Consider the following 18,531-nt stretch of genomic DNA (forward strand, 5'->3'; position numbering starts at 1 on the left):
AAAACCTATTATATGTTTCACATTTCCACTTCGCATCACAGCTTGCTCCTTTTTTGCATTGCTCCCAGTCATTATAAAAGCAAAAACCCAGAAAAAGAAAGTCGTAAGATAGTCGCTTCACGGCGTGATCTGATCAAAGAGACTCATAAAGATCAAGACTTTCATCCAACTCCAACCTAAAATCTCTCACCATTATCTTTCTTCCTCGTTCGCTCCGTTAAACCCTAGTAAGATCCCTCAAGATTGAACCCTTTTCGTCTGATTTTTTTCTCCATTTAGTTGTCAAACCTGAATCGTAGTTTTCTCTCAGGGAATATCTTTTACCCTACCAAATGTATTATTGTGTATTTTTATATTCCTTGTGTCTAGTAATAGTACGATTTGTTTATTGAATATTTTGAGGTACTGTCGTGTAGAAATTGGAATCTCTCGTCCCGCACGCCAACACCTGCCCACTCTTCTTATCCTTTTATTTTCTTCAGACATTAAAGCTTGGAGCTTGACGAACTAGTGATTCTCGAAAGGTTTCTTTTGATCTTCTCTTCTCGTTTAGAATTTTGGTTTCCATGTGGGATCTTGATATCTTTATGGGTTTTGTGTTTTTTCTTTCGATTTATGGTGAAAAGGTGAGAACTTGATTGATTTGTTTGGAAAAGTTGATCACGCCCTGAAGGTGTTTGATAGAATGGCTCAGTCAGTTGGTCCAAGGCTGTATAGTTGCTGCAACTGCAGGAACCATGTGGGACTTCACGATGATATTATCTCTAAGGCTTTTCAGGTGAGAATCAAACTTCATCATCCCTTTTGTTTTGCCTGTGTCCCTTATGGTATATGTAGAGAGAATTAAGTGGAGAATCACACTAAGACTAGTTGGAGCTCTGATAATCTATTTGTTTTTCAGATTTTAGGAAAAGCCTTGACTTTATTGTCGTTTTTATCGAATTTGGAATGATCAATGCTACTAATCAAGGGTGCATTTTCCCACCAAGCTACCTGTTTCTTGGTTTTGTGAAAGAGAAACTAAACATAAGACTCAAAGAAGTAGCCTTTGACTCATTGTTATAAATAACAACAAGACTAGTCAGTCTTTGAATATGCTAAGATCATTTCAAAAGTTATTTGTTAGACAGACGCTACTGGCCATTACATATTACTCGGTTTTGAATAAAATTTTCAGTTTGAGTTCCTAACCTATGCTTCTCAATTATTAGGGAAGAACCGGGAGAGCCTTCCTCTTCTCCCACGCAATGAACATCGTGGTTGGGCCTAAAGAAGACCGGAATCTTCTAACGGGTCTCCACACCGTGGCTGACATATCTTGTGCTGACTGCAATGAACCCTTGGGCTGGAAGTACGAGCGAGCCTACGAGAGCTCACAAAAGTACAAGGAGGGCAAGTTCATATTCGAAAAGGCTAAGATTGTCAAGGAGGAGGATTGGTAGTGAAAGCAACATGTTGAATTCATTATTGGATTGACTCAAAAACTGTACATAGATAAAACCTTGGCTTTGTCGATTCCAATCTTTATGGATTTCACAAGTCTATCATCATCCATTATTCGGTTCGTTATCTCTCGCCTGCATGCTGTTAAATATGCCAGTTTCTTGTGTTTAAGTGGATGTTTATATAATATATATACATTAATTATGGATATGTTCTTCGTTCAAGGCTTCTCTGTAAATGAAGTTAAGTCAGACCTTTATTTGTGAATAATAATAATATACTTGAAGATAATCAATCCATAGGAAGAAAGAACTGCGTGCCGTTTTCTCGGTCATGCACCTAACATCGACGTAGACAACCTGCTGTTTTATGTCTACCACAGCCAACTGTTCGCCGTTTTTTTGACGAATTGCCAACGAAAGTTGAGCAATGTGACTACAGAGAGAGAGAGGGAAAGAGATGTATCTGAAGAAGCCGAACTGGAGCGATGGCCCGTCAGCGACGCCGGAGAATCCGTCGGAATCGGAGAACGGTGAGGAGACCGACGCGGCGACGATGGTAGTTGAAGAGCTGGTGACATCACTCAACACACAGAGACTCTACAGGGAGCTAACACTATCCCTCCGAACAGGCTTACGCGACGCTTGCGCTGAATTCTCCTTCCTCCGCATCCGCGGCCTTCGATCTCTTCTCAAAACTCTCCGATCTATCGCCGAATCAGACTCCATCATTCGCCTCTTCTCCCACACCCAAACCGTCTCCGATCTCCAACGTCTGAATAATCTTAATTTCTCCCTTTGTTGCCGTGTTGTAATGTGTTTCTCTGATGATGATGATGTGAATCGTCGTGATTTCGCAGTGGTTCCGGTGCTTTTTCGACATTCGTTGAAAGAAGCGGAGGATGATAGAGTGACGAGCTTAGATCACATATTCAGCGTTGAGCCGATGAAGATAACGAGTCCTTCTACGGATGATGAGGTCGCGGTTGCTCTTAGGGTTCTCGAAGGGTGCTGCCTTCTCCATCCTCAGAGCACTGTTCTCGCTCATAAACACGGCGCAGTCCGCGTAAGACTTATATTTGTCTAACATTTGATTAGAAGTGGTAGGCAATTACCTGATTAGGTGCATAGAACTTCAATAGAACTCTAGAAAGTAGAACACTTGTGCACTTAATCTGTATAATAATTATCAGTTTTCATACTAGCTGGATTCTTCATTCATAAGAAGTTTCTTTTATATATGTTATAGGTAATGATGAATATATTGTCAACACGAGGAGTACTTGAGCAAGGTGCCTGCTTAGATGCCTTAATCTCAATCTTGCTGGATTCTTCAGCAAACCAGGTGGTAAGTATTCATCTTCTCTGTTCTGAACAAACTGGCTTTTGAACTTCACTTGATATTTTTCTCATTTATCCTTTTGTATTTTTTTTGTTGACAGGATTTTGGAGCCTGCAATGGGATTGAGGAGGTTGCAATGCTCATGCGAGACAAACAAGCTGATGAAAATCTCAGGTGGAATTTCCCTTGCAAGTTTTTCTTCTCTTTTTTTTTTTCCAATGAGCCATTAGATTACTAATAGCTGTCAGCAAAGATTCATTTCCTATTTGTCGCTTCTGATTTTGATGTTGTCGGTAGCTTTTGGATCTGTTTCCTTGTCAAAATCATAGAATAGCCTTTTGCATTGTCTAGTATGCTCATGCATTCTCAAGAGTTTCCTACTCTGAGGTCATTGGTAGTGGCATCAACAAGATTGTCCACTTCGTGTCAAAAAGTTTCGTTTATTTGGGCTCTTTCGGTCATGTTATAGTTCTTACTGATTCACAGGTTAAGATGCGGAGAGTTCTTACTACTGTTAGTTGGACATGTGAATGGGAAGGATCGATCGCCCATTGCGAGTGTAAATGAAGACATTAGGCGCCTTTTGGGTGAAAAATCCGCTTCTTTGATATGGGCTGCGAGTCAATTCGGTTCAACAGGTGATCCTGAGCAAAGAATCACTGCTCTTCACATCCAGGCTGGTAGAGTGCTCGAGTCCCTTGACTTGTACTAATTGTCAAACTCCGTCTGTTGATTCTTTTTTTTTCCCTCTTTAAATGTGTGTAAAAAACTATCCAAACTCTTCAATATCATTTACCATTATTCTTCTATGCTTGGAGGAACTTTTGTATTAGCCTCTCACATCATATTTCTGTGCATTAAATCATTATCTTAATCTCAACGCACTGATGTCATTCTTGCCTACAAAATACAAAATACAAAATCAGTTAATGATGCACTAAATAATAACCGGTTACCGGTCACTTGAAAAATTAGGCCTGGGCATTTGGATCCGGTTTGGGTTTTTCGGGTCTTAAATATTTAGATCCAATAGAATGATTAAAATTTGTCGGTTTGGATTTTGTCGGGTCGAATGGGTTCGGCTTTAAATAGGTGGATCCAATAGGGTAATTAGAATTTGTCGGTTAGGGTCCATGTTGGATTTGGTTCGGGCATGTCGGTCTGGCCAAAAAATACCAAAAACACAAAAAAAAAAAAAAAATATTTGAAAATATTTAAATATTCGAAAAATATTTAAAAGTCTACTTAAAATTTGACCTAAAACATGAAAAATACCCAAAATTTTATTTGATTACCCTAAGTATATTTTTTAAAAAAATCTAAAATTTTACTTGAAACCCAAAAACCATACCCGAAAACCCTAATATGAAACTTAAAAATCAATATCTATACTATACTAAAAGGGATATATATATATATAATCATCAGATAGCACGTCCACCTCGGACAAGAAAATCGACCAATCAGGTTATAACGTTTTGACACGTCATATGGGCTTTGCGTCATCAGGAGACCCGAGAAAATGCGCACCCGAGCTTGCCCTTCCTCATATCTTGGCTGAAATCCAGTTTCTCTTCGATCGGCGGAGGGACGATCCAGTTTCTGTAACGTTGCGTTGTGATTTATTCGTCTTAAATCGTCTTAATTCGCAATCCCACTACGAAACTTTCGTTTGCGTTGTCCGTCGCCGAGATCGTGTATAAATATGCTCCACTGCGATATCAAACTCCGACGAGTTAGGCACCAAACAATCCGCCACAGCGCTGCTGACGAAGATCTGCCGCTGACACACGTTGTTCCTCCAATCTTCCAGCCCAATCGCTTCTGTAATTAGATACGTCAATGGCAGTGGCGGCTGCGTCGCGGTTTCTGATGTTTGGTGCGGTAAAGGATTAGGGTTCTCGACGGATGCGGTGTCGATGGATCCTCCGAGGAGGAATCTTCCGCCGTCGCGTCGCAAAATCGACGTGGACAAGAACAGTTCGAACCAAACAGAGGTAAAGGTGGTAGCTTTATGTTCTGTGTATCTAATTGCAAGTCAAAGTTTGAGTCTTTTTTTGGTGGTGTTTTTAGTTTAGAATGCCGTTTCTGATTACCGGGCAAGCTATTGACTGGTACAGTGAATGAAAGGATGAAATCGGATCTCTTTTCTTTTCTACTTTTGTTGGTTTGGGAAAACTTTGTAAATGTCATAGAGATGCGTTGTCCATTTTTGTTTTTGTAGTTAGGGAGCTTGAATATTGAAGATATGCTCAATGCTGCATCACCTGGTATACGACGAAATATCAGTTATATCCAAGGCACGTATGTTGAGATTCCCTGAAGATGAACTTTATTTTTTATAACTAATGTTGAGATCTCTTGAGTCTTCACAGGTTCTTCAATATATGGAGTCACCAGAATACAATAGGTTTACACATATAGTCCTCGATACTACTCCCACGGTTAGTATATATATATTCTAAGTCTGGAGTATTCCACTTGGTGGATTTTTTTATAATTTTTGAATAGTATTCTTGCAGGAACATACTCTGCGGCTTCTTTCTCTGTCCGATTTCTATGATTCTTCAATTGGCAAAATAAAGGTTTGAGCATTCAGTTTTTTTTTTTTAATCCTTTTGTTATGTTTAGCTTAGCTTAGTTGTATTTGATATTCAGCTCAAGAAGAAGATCACTGCGGCAGCTTCAGCCTTTATGTCTGTCTTTGGTAAAAAGGAGATACAACAACAAAGACCTGTAAGTATAGGCATTTTCTCTTGAATCAATTCTTTTTTTTTCGATTTCTTCTAAAGATTCTTTTTTTTTGAAACAGTCCAACGAGTTGGACCAACTGAAAGAGAGAATGGAGAAAGTTCTAAATGTTTTCAGTGAAGTGGACACTACTGAGTTTGTCATTGTAACCATTGCACCATTCTCTTACCTGTTCATAAGATCATTAGTTTACATGTGGTTACTGAGACGCTTAGCTTTATTCTTCTACCCCATTAAGGATAAATTTGAATAGAAGTCGGTCTCTCCTTCTGGCATATTCACTTGGTTATTACCTTTCCTTTTAGGTCATGGTAATAAACTGAGTCTTCGGGGTTACATGCATCTTTAAGAAAAGAAAATGTGCCAGTTCACAAGTTTATTGTTAAACAGCTTCTCCCTCATTTTGAATTCGATTGTAAATTTTGCTCAGTGGGACGAAAGGTAACTCTAAGTTAACTCTGCAAGCAAACATTTGATTTGAAATAGCCATTTTATATACCTTCAATATGTGATATGGTTGTTGATATTTTCAGGAACAAACGCGTGTGCTCAGACTTATTCAGGACGATACGAAGCATTTGACTAGGGACATTTTGAACTCATGTTGCTACAAAAAGCAGCTTCACGGTTGGTATGAGCTATACAGTGACAACTAAATCTGTCTGAGTGTCAAATGCGTAGCAAATCCGTTCAAGCTGCAACTTGGATTCTTCTTTTACTTTTTCTTATAATGTAATATATTTTATCTTTGCATTCAGACATGCATAATAGAAACAAACGCGTAGATATTAAGATGGACTGTTTGTCATTGCAGAGGTAGTTGGCAGAGCACAGTATGTAGAACTGGTAGATGGACCACGTTAGAGTTCATTTCGTATTCTATGTAACGCGTTTTCAACTGGTGGATTTGGCACAATCGACATTTTTCGTATAGTAGTAATTCATCTATTATTGATTTTATGTAACATAGACAACACAATTTGGCTTGATTATTCATTGAGAAAGTAAGGAAATAAGTTTGTCTCTCTCTTTGTTAGAGCCAATTCGAGTTGAGCACATTGTGTTTGAAGTGGATGTTTTGTAATAGAGAAATGCATCTTTGATTAGAATAATTTAAGTGATTTCCACCATCTTTGTTTTACTTTTACAACCAATCCGAATACGTAAAGCTTCCCCTATGATTCGATTATATAAAATTTGACCGGTTTACTACGTTGAATATAAAATAGCCCTTAAAATGGAGACTATACACGTTCCTCTAACACTATGCAGCAAAGACAAGTACCTCTTGCGCTATATTTACATCTTCAACCAAATTTGCTACAAGAACTTTTTGCTTCAATAGCAAAGTGGAAGTATATCCCACCTAGGGTTTGTTTGTGAATGAGCTATACACATTTGATATCATGCGTTTTGATTGGAACCTAAGTTTCACCTAGGGTTTGTTGAAACAATCTTGATAACGGCCAGTTGTCATTGCAAATTTGCAATGATCACTTAAAGTATCAGTTGCACAACAGATGAAAGAAAATGAGATGTCTCGGAAGAAGAACTTGAGGAACCGCTTTTGTTTTAATGACAATCAAGTTCTCAATATGTTATTAGAAGTTATATTATTATTTTTTTTTTCAGCTTTTAGTTTGATACATAGCTTCTTAGATTATGGTTGTTGTGTTTGATAATTAAAAAAAAAAATTATGGTTGTTGTATAATCTATGACTTTCTCTTATACATGGCTTAGAAAGTGGTAAAAGAACGAAAAAGCAATCATACTATAACTAGACGAACTAAGTTATTTAATATAACTCATAGGCCACTATAGCAAATAGTTAACGTTATATACATAATTCATGAAAAAATTGGAGGTTGGATACCCGAGTGATATGTCAAGAAGATCCATAGAAACTGTCCAGTTTCCTAAATCTGCAAAACCTGACCTCATCAACCAAAGTGATCATTAAGTGAGTCAAAATTCTTTTTATTTTGTTGGTTTCTTTATATGAGTTGTGTTTTTTTTTTTTTGGTTTCTTGAACTGCAGCATGCCATACTTAATATGAAAGGAGTACTATGGAGCTAAAGCAGCTATAAATATAGAAACTAAGGTTTAATATTTTCTAAATAATTTTTTTAACATAAAATAATAGTTTGGAACCTTTAGAAAACAATTAACTTTAGTTTTTATATTTTTATTTTCATTTGACATACAAAATATCAAAAAAAAGTTTATACAATTTAAAATTTTCTCTAACAAGGTAAATAATAAATTAAACTACAAATAAAAAATAAATCAAAAATAAAAGATCATTGTAATAAATTGTCAATAACAGAAATAAACAAACACCAAATCACATCAACTGATTTTAGTTCTTTCTACCATCATTCACTTTATTTTCTTTAGGTGGTATAGTGAAATTTTCATCAAAATCTAAAAACCACAAATATAAAACTGAAAAGGAAAAACCTAACTTCTTAATTGGAAACTTAGAATATAAAACATAATCTAACTACATAATTAAAAACTAAAAAAATAAGTAAAAATTATTTATTGATTCAACCGGCGGTTCAACCGGTATCGGGTTCTGGGTTTAATTGGGTTTTTGCGGGTTTCTGAATATTGAGTTTTTCACAAAACCCAAACCAAATTTTTTCTAGTTGCCGGGTTTACCGGTTCAACCGCGGATCCGGATCGGGTTTCTAAACACTGCTGGTAGCCAAAGATATAGCTGCAGAATGAGTTCAACTTCTGGCAAATATGGCTTCCATGTGGCACATCCGGACATGATCTTAACATCATAATATATGATTTCTTAGATTTATAAGAAGAATAACAAAAAATAGTGTATGTATATTAATATCACTTTTCACTGAGACTAAACTAAATATTATGAAACATACTTTATAAATTATTATATCTTTTTCTGTTACTTTTTATATTACTATTGGTAATATTGATGAATACTTATGAATGATTATAACAACTGTTATTTTCCAACTTTCGGTAGCTAACAAAAATCAATTACAAGCATCTTAATTTAATTTAAACAATACGTAATTTTGTTTATATCCCATATGACAATCACAAAAAGGTATTGAGTATGAAAGCATAAGACAATCAATTAGTAATAAGAAACTCTCCAGAATTTCTCAATAATAATTTTTAATATTTTTGAAATTTTACTAATAACATTTGACAAATATTAAATGAGTTGTTTTTATCAATAGAGTAGAAACTTTTTCATTTTTTCGTCATTTTCTTCTCAATTTCATTTTGTTTGTTTTTTTAATTGAGATATTTTGATTTATTATTATTATTGAGATATTTTATAAGATGTTTACTAATGAACATGTCATTTCGTTCTCTCTAAAATAAAAAAAAATATTTGTCTCGAAGAGAATATGTAAATCAGATAAATTAAAGACGATTCATTTTCTTATTCTTTCAAGAAAATCTTTGACTTTTATTTTTGTCTATATAAGTGATAAAACATTATGAATATAGTTAGCATGTGGTCTAATTAAGTAAAAAACAATAGTCCTGAGATAAGCATAGCAAACAATTGTGATTAATTACTATGCTTATGTTTAGTTGTTTACAATCACACTGGTTTTAAAAAGATCATAGTTGAGGAGGTGATACAAGTTCTAGATAATGTTTTTAAACAAGACCCGAACACTGAACCAGACTACCTCCTCTTAGATTACGGTCAACGGTTTGCCAATAATTGTGGAGGTGATACAAGTTCTAGGTAATGTGCATCAATTCATATAGATTCTAAAAACCATAAATATTTTCTAAAAAGAAAGAATCAATTGAGATTAACAGTATTTTTTTTTCTTTTTTTTTCTTCATAATAACGTAAATATGTAACAATATATTTTGGATAATAACTAAGGTTTAACGAAGTCTTTATTCATTTCACATTTGACCATCATTCCATACATATTTTAGATAGTAAAATCAATAGATTGTGAGTTTTACTTATATCTAATTCAATTTACTATTTATATATTTTATAACATAGATGTAGTATAAGTGCAATATATATATATATTAAATATTATGATATTTGTATAATCCCGGGCGTAGCCCGGGTAAAACATGTAGTACAATACTAAAAGTTGAATAAGATCAACATGTAGACTATCCACGTAGACAAATTAAATCGACCTATCATATGTTTTCATATTGTCATGTCATTATCCTTTGCAAAAAAAAAAACAAACAGAAAACAAATCTCGATTATTAATTTGTTAAACCGTAGCCGAAGTATACGATGCTCCTCCTTCTTCCTTCGATCTCCACTTCCCTGGCTAAGAAAACCAGAACGTCAGCCGTTTCACTATATATCTTCATCTCCTTATTTCCCATGTTCTCCTTTAATACCCCTTTGAGCTTCATAATTCCTCTGTCAGGACAGAGACAAGAAAACAAAACAGGGATATGCAGATAAACGAAGGAAACATCTTGAGTTTACTACAACCGTAAATGAACATTACTGGTCACATCAATCTCGGCAGAGTCCTGAGAGGCCGTCGCCGCGAGGTCATGGGGAAGACGAGGTGCGAGGAGTGGAAGCTTCGAAGATTACCACGGCAGATTCGTTCGGTGCTATTGTTTTGGGTGGTACCTTTGATCGATTGCACGATGGGCATGATCAGACTTCAAGGTTAATTGTTGTTCTCTCTCTCTGATTTATGCTTATGAATCAAAACTAATTTATTGAAATATTTGTTGGTGGGGATGGCGAAATTAGGCGGTTGAGCTAGCCATGGATCGAATAGTAGTGGGAGTATGTGACAGCCCGATGTTGATGAACAAACAAGTAAGCCATCTCTCCCTCTCGAATCTGTTATCATCTTTCCCTTTTCGCCTAGATTAGTTTAGCATCCTACACCGTTTGATATTAGCAACTCATTCGAGAACAAGGAATAAGCAACTTATGTGAGATTCTGCGTCTCTCTATTTTTTAGAATTGATTGTATTTCGAGTTTTTATCTTGGTACTGAATGTGTCTGTGGTTTAAAGCTGAAACTGTTACGCTTTGTTGATGAGCTCGAAAGTTTCAAGGTCTCAAAGGCATTATTAAAGAGTTCAATTCCACTACTTATGTGGGATTCGACTCTAAGTCCAGTGGCCTTAGTTCTTATCATGAGTTGAAAAGATGTGTTCTTGCCGTTGATCTTGGTGCCATGTGCTTATGTATTCTTTTCACTGTGTTTGCTTTTCACAATCTTCTCAATTGCAATTGCTTTTGCTAGAGAGAGATATAGTTGCCTGAGTGCTCTGCCTATAGTTCCCTTACTACATTTTCTAAACACTGAAAGGTGGAGTTTTCATCAAGTATGAATGAGTTAAATAGCTGCATTTGGGTTTGCTATGATAGATTTAGCCAAGTTCATGCTAATCCTACTGGCAACATGGAAAAAAATATGAATACTAATTAGCTCTTCGTAAACCTTATGTCTGTCAATTCATGGTAATGTCGATTGATATACTCCTTATTGTGGCTTTCATAGGAGAATGTGGGAGACAGTTTTTTTTACTTAGCCGTTGATCTTGGTGCCATGTGCTTACGCCTGTAAAGCTCTCTTTCGCATTGGATGTGATGTGATTAAACACTTCACTGCCGACAGGTAATGTAGTTCAATGATGCCACGTAACTCAGTAGAAACATGTCATTGTTTTAGGAATACAAAATCTGTTTATTCACCAGTTCATACTGCCCATATTTTTCAGTCCACGAGTCAATTGAGAGGATCACCTGCTTCTAGAATTTTGTTTTACCCGAATGTCATAGTCAAGGTGACATATTTTCATCCCCAATGCATCGCCAAGAGCTATAAGAGACCTTCCGCGAATGGTTTTGATCAACACTGCTGTTAGCCATTGTCTTCCTCTACCCAGAGAACTAAGGCTTTTTTCTTTCTTTTTTGTTTGGTTTTGTTTGGTTTTGCTTTTATCTTATTCATACTATGTAACAACTAACCAATACTCGGGTTGGATTTGATTTTTTTTTTTTTTTTTTAATCCAATATTCTTATAATCAAGTAAGCTCGGTAGGCTGAGAGTTATTACATGCTATTTTACATAAATTATGCATGTTGCTTTATATGAGTTAAGTAGTAGTTTTAACATATTAGTGAAAAAATATTTACATAATAATACTAATCATAGGTTTTAAAGAACAGTTCAAATTCTGAGGCCATATTTTTTGTGATTTTATATTATTTTGACACTGGTGTTTTGTTGAAAATAAGACAATTTAAATAAATTTGATTTGAAAAATATACGTTCAAAATGAATATCTCTTATCGAGATGCATAAAACTAATATGCAAATATTTTGTATTTATTCACCAGTGCAAAATAAAATAAGTTAATATTTTGGTGTTAATGTGTTGATAACGATTGATTTGTTCAACACCTTCTTTTGAAATCTTAAAAGTGGAGCGGTAGAGAGAAGATAAATTAATATATTTTCATTAAAATTATTGGTACTTAATTATTGAACTTCTGATACATTTATGTTACCAGGGCAAGCTAATGAGTGACATACTGAGAACAATTAATAAATAATTATGCAATCAATCAGTTTACGCATCCCTTTTTACAACCACACGAGACTAAAACCAACAACATTTAAGCAACCACGGCCATTGTTGCACCCAATCTAAAACAAAAGCTGGTTGAAGCATGTTACAAGTCAGAATGCCAGTTACGTTAAGTTTCTGAACAGTAGAAATTATGAACATAGATATTGAACCTTAGATATAGACAAACGTTAAATTAAAAATACTTCGGTTTCATTGGATAACATTTTTTTAAAAAATAAATACTCCTAGAGTGATGCTTATTCAAAATACATCACAATTGAACATAGATATTGAAGTTTATTACAAAATCTATTTCATCTAAGCCATTTCAAACAAAATAATGTACAGCTGTCGCTGACCTAAATATGATAAATTTGCAGGGAAAAAGATAAAGAAGATAATGAATGATATCTAAAATAAAAAGTCTACATTCATGTAGGAAAAAAATACACAAAATAAATAAATCATCTAATTTTTTTTATAAATCGCACACTATAAAAATGTGAGTCAAACAATATTTGACATCCAACAAAAAAGAAAAAAACCAAGTTATTCATTATTAATTAGTCAATTCAACGTCAGTATAGTTAAAGAACAATATATTCCGTAACCTAATAGTTCATTATTATTTCACAATAAAACTAAACCAAAAACATGAAATGCAACATAAAAAAGCAAAAAATTAGGACTATCAAACAAGTAATAAAAGAAGGATATAAGCCTCAGATAGAGTGTATACGTAGACGAAAATAATTGGTCAATGAGAAACTATATTTTTGCCATGTCACCTATTTGTTTTTAAAAAATGATCCTTTAACTTTTTACTTAAACAATTATAACCGAAAATATTTTTTAGTGAAATATATTATTTATATAAATATAATTATATTTTTTTATTAACATAATAGTTTGTAAAGAAATATTTAGTGTAAATAATATCATAATTTTATAAAATACCAAAATAAATTGGGCTGCTTTTCAACTTTCAGAAATAAAAAATATTATTTGTAAACTTAGAAAAGAATATATCAAGAATATTCTTTTTTAGGAGAGAAAATAGAAAAATACATCGCAGACAAATCCATCTCTATTATGAAATTCCTCTATTTTAGAGAGAAAAATAGAGAAATACATTGGAGATGGTCTAAGGCATGGCCGACATAAATGATTGACGTTGAGATTTCAGCTTTTCTGATTCTTAATATTCTAATGTTTCAATATAATTTGAATATTCCCATTGTTTTATAATATAATGGTTTAAAATATTGTTTGTTTCACTATATAAATTGTTTTTATATTTCAATGTATTAAATTTATATATTAAATGACGGTTTTCTAAAGTAGTAACTTTTAAATATTACAGATTTTAATTAAAACTGATTACATTTTGAAACATATGGAGTAATCTATAAACTAACTCTATATAGATATGATGAAAAAATTGTAAAGTGGTCTCACCTTGAATTTATCTCATTCTGTGCATTTCTAATTGGAAAAAGATAATCAACATCTAATATTATGTTACTATCAGTATATTAGAAATGGTCGAACCGTAAACCAATTAAGGATGATCTAAAGAAGAAATAAAGATGTATTTCCAATTATCATAAATATAGAATCAATTGACAACAACTTAATTATGTCGAGCATAGGACAACAGAGAAGAGTTTCCATACCTTCTAATATTATAATATCTCACTATATTAGTGGCTAAATCAGTCTTCTTTAGCACAAATACTCACTCCATTATTAGAGTTTAAAATTTTCTATCTGGTGATATTAGTAGTTTGATCCAAAAAAAAGAAACGGTCGAACTGTACATCGTAATTGGAGAAAAAAAACAAACAAAAATCAACCGAAGACTTTTAAGGTATATGAAACAAAAATTGGAAATAACAATTCTTTGCAATTAAAGAATAAGACAATAAAATTGTAAAAATACAAAAAAAAAATATACACAGAAAAAAAAATTAGTAAAATAAAATCATAATATAATTTCCATAATTGATAGTGCTCAGTTACACTAAAAAGTCTAAATTTACAACATACACAGTTTTATTTACATCTTTAAACCTATTATCTAATTAAAATGATTCTAAAAAAAATGCCAGCATGAAGATTTAGAAAATATACGATAAAATATAATACATAACATTAATAAATATATTATCACTCATCACTAAAAAATCATGTTATTAGTGATAAAAATGAAATGACAACACATTTATTAAAACCATAGAACGACACACAACAAAGTATTGTTAAATATACAAACTACAAATTAAATATACTTAACGCAAACACACATAAAAATGTGACATCATATTTGGATATAGAAACTAAATTATTAAAAAATTACTTAAATAGAAACTAAATTATTAAAAAATTAATATACAAATAGAACTAAAGCAATATTTTGTAACATCAAAATAATAAATGAATAAAAAATATATTATGTTAATAAAATAGATTTTAGATTTTAAAGACTTCTAATTCATGTAATACTACAAAATTCAAAATTTGTTTATTACAATTAATATTTTACCATTAGATATATTAAAGTAATATTCTAGATCGATATTCAATTGTCAGTTTTCAACTAATACACGTAAAAAAAATATTATTAAGTACGTTTTTTTTTTAAAAAAGAGGGTTTTATATTTTAATTAGGTTATTGGAGTATTTTTTCTTTTCGTGAATTTATTCGAGATGAGATCCCGATCTTTTAAGATAAGATAATTTATGTTCTATACATAATTATATTTTTTTTTACATAACTCTAAAGTCTCGGACTTGATTCTTTATATTTTATTAGGTAATTGTGTTACATAAAATTGAAATACTTACTTCAAACTAAAAATATTAAAAAAATCAAATTTAAAAATTAGTATATATAATTTAATATACAAAAATTCACATACAAATAAAAATGATAAATGTAACAAATTTAAATATATTATCCGCGCTAAAGGATCTAGTATCTTTAATACCAGAATATAGTGAAGCACCTATATATATTGTGGGTATTTTGGATATCCCATCAGGTGTCGAGTTCGGGCGGATCCAAGACCCTCGGGTCCAGCATATGATTAAATTAAACTCAGTGTGGGTCATAAAATTTCTCCGGCCCATAATGGGTTCCACGATTTGAGGCAATTTGTTTTTAATGAGGTCCTAGATTTTGACGGAAATACACTTGTTGTCTTTTCTCTCGCTGCGTATAACGTCATAGATCTAGCTCCCGAAGAAGAAGAAGATGAGTGAGGAAAGGGCGTCGTCTCTGTCTCTGACGAAGAAGAAGAGTTTGGGATGGATGGAGTGGATGAGAGGATGGAGCAGCGTTTTCGGGGAGATTCTCTTCCAGAGGATCACGGCCTCTCATTTGCAGAACCCTCTCCCTCTTCCTCCCGTCAACGACCTCACTTGCATCGTCACAGGCTCCACCAGCGGCATTGGCCGTGAAACCGCTAGGTTTTTCTCTTCCTCCCGACTAAGTTCATATGCTTCTTCGTTTGATTTCCGATTCACTACCAATTGCGAGTTTGAGGATTGCTGGCTGATACCACAACGAAGTTGCTTTCATTTTGGGATACCTTAAAAGTCCTCTAAGCTTTGTAGCTCTTTTGCATCTTTGTTCGCAGGCAGCTTGCAGAGGCTGGTGCTCATGTTGTGATGGCTGTGAGGAACACAAAGGCAGCTCAGGAGCTCATTCAGCAATGGCAGAACGAGTGGTCTGGTAGAGGTCTCCCACTTAATATCGAGGTACAATCTTATTGTTTCCTATGATATATACATATTATAGTTTGTTTCCTATGATATATACATTATAGTAGTCAATCAAGGATGTGTATTAGCATATGTGAATCGTTTTGTACAATAGAAACTTCAAGCCATATGGGATCTAGTTAGGCTGTGAGTGACTAAGCCTATTTCTTGTATATTAGTTATAGACAAGACTACTTATTGGTTTGTTACATCTAGATAGCTGATGATGATACTCTGTTTGCTTTTGTGAAGGCAATGGAACTTGATCTTCTTTCACTGGATTCTGTCGCAAGATTCGCGAGTGCTTGGAACGCTCGTTTAGGACCTTTGCATGTTCTGATTAACAATGCCGGCATATTTGCCATGGGAGGTTGGTTTTATTGCTCTTTTAGCTATAAAGAGCATTGAATTTTTTCTCTCCGTTTGTTTTCTTCTTCAACTTTCAATGCTAAGAAGATTTCAAAGTAATACTTGTGCATCATTCACCACCATCATCATCATCATCATCAAATTCCAGCATGGTGGATTATATTAGTGAGAACTGACATGTATAGCATTGACTGTAAACTTAAACTCTTATGAATTAGAAGTGAGATGACTTTTTATAGTAAGTCTACTACAATTGCCCATTTATAGAACTCTGTCCGTTGTTTTTTTTTTAAATGACTGCGGCTACATTTTCTGCAGTAAATGCTGAGGTAAGAAACCAACTAAATTGCTATGCTCCCTTATTTGTGCAGAGGCGCAAAAATTCTCAGAGGATGGATACGAGCAGCATATGCAAGTTAATCATTTAGCTCCATCGCTTCTCTCAGTACTTCTTTTGCCGTCCCTAATCCGAGGTTCTCCTAGCCGAATCATTAATGTGAATTCCGTGGTAAGTTGTTCACTAACACTACAGGCTCCAAGTATGTGCTCCCTAGTTTCTATGCTCTTTGGTATGAGTAAATGTTGAAGATTATCTAATTTTTATATATATATTTCGTGACTTGTGGAAAGCTCTGGTCTTTTCAATTGATTGCAGAACATATAGACGAAGAATGTAGGTTCTCTCTAAGTCGCTGAACTACATTTTTTTTTTATCCATAGTAGAGTCTTGTTACTGAAAAGCGAAAGAAACCCAAGCTTGCTGAAAGTTTTTGACCCAAAATATAATACAATGACCGGATTCTACCACCTGTATTCATAATTATTTATTTCAGTGAAACATTGTGTCATGGCTGTTTGTATGAAAAGTGGAACAATTTATATCTATCGTCGCTGGTGATTATTTTTTCATGCAAGATAATGGATTGTCGGATTCACTTTTTCAGATGCATAGTGTTGGGTTCGTTGACCCGGACGACATGAATGTTGTTTCTGGTAGCCGTAAGTATTCAAGCGTTGTAGGATACTCGAGCAGCAAGCTTGCCCAGGTTAGCATACAGTAATGGTATTTAATTTTTCCAACTGCTACTCAATTTTCCTTCTTTTTTAGAAACTGGTGACTAAGTCTCTGGTTCCCTTCATTTTCCAGATTATGTTTAGTAGCGTTCTTTTCAAAAAGCTGCCTCTGGAAACAGGAGTTAGCGTTATATGTCTATCCCCTGGTGTTGTCCTAACAAATGTTGTGAGTGTTAGCATAACTCCATTTAGTTACAAGTGCAGGATGTACACCCATTCTGATTTTTTTAGAACTTCATTTGCATAAAAAATGCCTTTTCTGTATTTTATAGGCCAGGGATCTACCAAGGTTTCTTCAGTTTCTTTACGCCTTGATACCTTATTTCATATTTTCACCCCAAGAAGGTTGCAGAAGTACTCTCTTCTCGGCCACAGACCCTCAGATTCCAGAGTACTGGGAAACACTAAAGAACGATGATTGGCCTGTTTGTCCATTCATCTCTCAAGATTGCCGCCCGGCAAATCCTTCAGAAGAATCACACAACACAGAAACTGCACAGAGAGTGTGGGAAAAGACATCGGAGATGGTGGGTCTTCCTCTCGACGCAGTTGAGAAGCTCATAGAAGGGGAAAATGTCCAATGCCGTTATGGAGCACAAGAAGAATAGTCTTTAAAAAAACAAAATTCCACAGGTTGAATGTCCCCTTACTAATCAGGTGGTAAGTATTGAGAAATAGCATCTTTCTCGTTTGTTTCTTTAGATCTACTGTACACTGGGGACTGAATCCCCCAGACCCAAGGCATGTGGTTTGCTTAAGAAAAGGACAAGGTTGGGTGTGAGAATGTTTGATTGTTGGTTAAAAGGCATGCTTGAGCTGCCATTCCATGGCTTACTTGTAAGTCTTCTTCAAGTGTATCTGAGTTAAAAGATATTTAGTAGTGTGGTAGCCTAGTCTAGCCTGGTGGGTAGTTTCCTAGTTTGTGCACTGTGCAGTCACGTTTCTCTTGTATTTATATCAGTGAAAGCATCTCTCTCATCTCTCATCGACAAAAGTGATACAATCTCCCTTCCGCTTTCCCAATGTTTCTTGCTTAAATGAGTATTCCATGAAAGTGATTCTGACTCACGCATGAGCTGGTCTCTCTCTTCATGAGATGCTCATTTGAGCAAGCAACGTTTGGAAGTGGAACTATTTAATAATGTGTATTGAGTTTTTCATGTTTCCTTGTAACACATAGAAAAGGGAAAAAGA

The 18,531-nt window shown here is 34.3% G+C and overlaps 4 protein-coding genes across 10 annotated transcripts; all 4 read left to right on the forward strand.

The window, feature by feature from the left end:
* The first annotated feature begins 11 nt into the window (after positions 1–11).
* On the forward strand, positions 12–1,653 carry LOC106376127 (protein yippee-like At4g27745). 2 transcript variants are annotated; one of them, XM_013816186.3, is made up of 4 exons: positions 12–227; positions 417–524; positions 627–778; positions 1,212–1,653. In XM_013816186.3, the coding sequence occupies exons 3-4, from the start codon at positions 686–688 to the stop codon at positions 1,440–1,442; spliced, it is 324 nt and encodes a 107-aa protein (XP_013671640.1). In that variant the 5' UTR covers positions 12–227; positions 417–524; positions 627–685; the 3' UTR covers positions 1,443–1,653. The 2 variants fall into 2 exon arrangements, with proteins under 2 accessions (XP_013671640.1, XP_013671642.1); XM_013816188.3 differs by having other exon boundaries at positions 27–227; positions 483–524.
* Positions 1,654–1,827: 174 nt separating this feature from the next.
* LOC106373208 lies at positions 1,828–3,593 on the forward strand. The gene is made up of 5 exons (XM_048744297.1): positions 1,828–2,215; positions 2,303–2,508; positions 2,692–2,790; positions 2,885–2,958; positions 3,271–3,593. The coding sequence occupies exons 1-5, from the start codon at positions 1,903–1,905 to the stop codon at positions 3,494–3,496; spliced, it is 918 nt and encodes a 305-aa protein (XP_048600254.1). The 5' UTR covers positions 1,828–1,902; the 3' UTR covers positions 3,497–3,593.
* Positions 3,594–4,285: 692 nt separating this feature from the next.
* LOC106376125 (ATPase GET3C-like) lies at positions 4,286–6,562 on the forward strand. Of its 6 annotated transcripts, none has more exons than XR_007317920.1 (8): positions 4,286–4,781; positions 4,858–4,898; positions 5,009–5,084; positions 5,160–5,228; positions 5,307–5,369; positions 5,443–5,520; positions 5,597–5,976; positions 6,069–6,562. XR_007317920.1 is itself a non-coding variant. In XM_048744299.1 (6 exons), the coding sequence occupies exons 1-6, from the start codon at positions 5,040–5,042 to the stop codon at positions 5,856–5,858; spliced, it is 357 nt and encodes a 118-aa protein (XP_048600256.1). In that variant the 5' UTR covers positions 4,286–5,039; the 3' UTR covers positions 5,859–5,977. The 6 variants fall into 6 exon arrangements, 1 of the variants encoding a protein (XP_048600256.1); XR_007317922.1 differs by having other exon boundaries at positions 4,290–5,084; positions 5,597–5,680; positions 5,841–5,976; positions 6,069–6,267; positions 6,350–6,562; XR_007317921.1 differs by lacking the exon at positions 4,858–4,898 and having other exon boundaries at positions 4,291–4,781; positions 5,597–5,680; positions 5,841–5,976.
* Positions 6,563–15,298: 8,736 nt separating this feature from the next.
* On the forward strand, positions 15,299–18,315 carry LOC106376130 (dehydrogenase/reductase SDR family member FEY). Its single transcript, XM_013816192.3, has 7 exons — positions 15,299–15,600; positions 15,771–15,891; positions 16,147–16,264; positions 16,635–16,771; positions 17,208–17,309; positions 17,411–17,503; positions 17,610–18,315. Exons 1-7 carry the CDS (start codon positions 15,386–15,388, stop codon positions 17,943–17,945), a joined length of 1,122 nt encoding a protein of 373 aa, XP_013671646.1. The 5' UTR covers positions 15,299–15,385; the 3' UTR covers positions 17,946–18,315.
* Positions 18,316–18,531: the final 216 nt, after the last annotated feature.

Source organism: Brassica napus, chromosome C1 (genome assembly GCF_020379485.1).
Source record: "Brassica napus cultivar Da-Ae chromosome C1, Da-Ae, whole genome shotgun sequence".
Lineage (NCBI taxonomy): Eukaryota > Viridiplantae > Streptophyta > Magnoliopsida > Brassicales > Brassicaceae > Brassica > Brassica napus.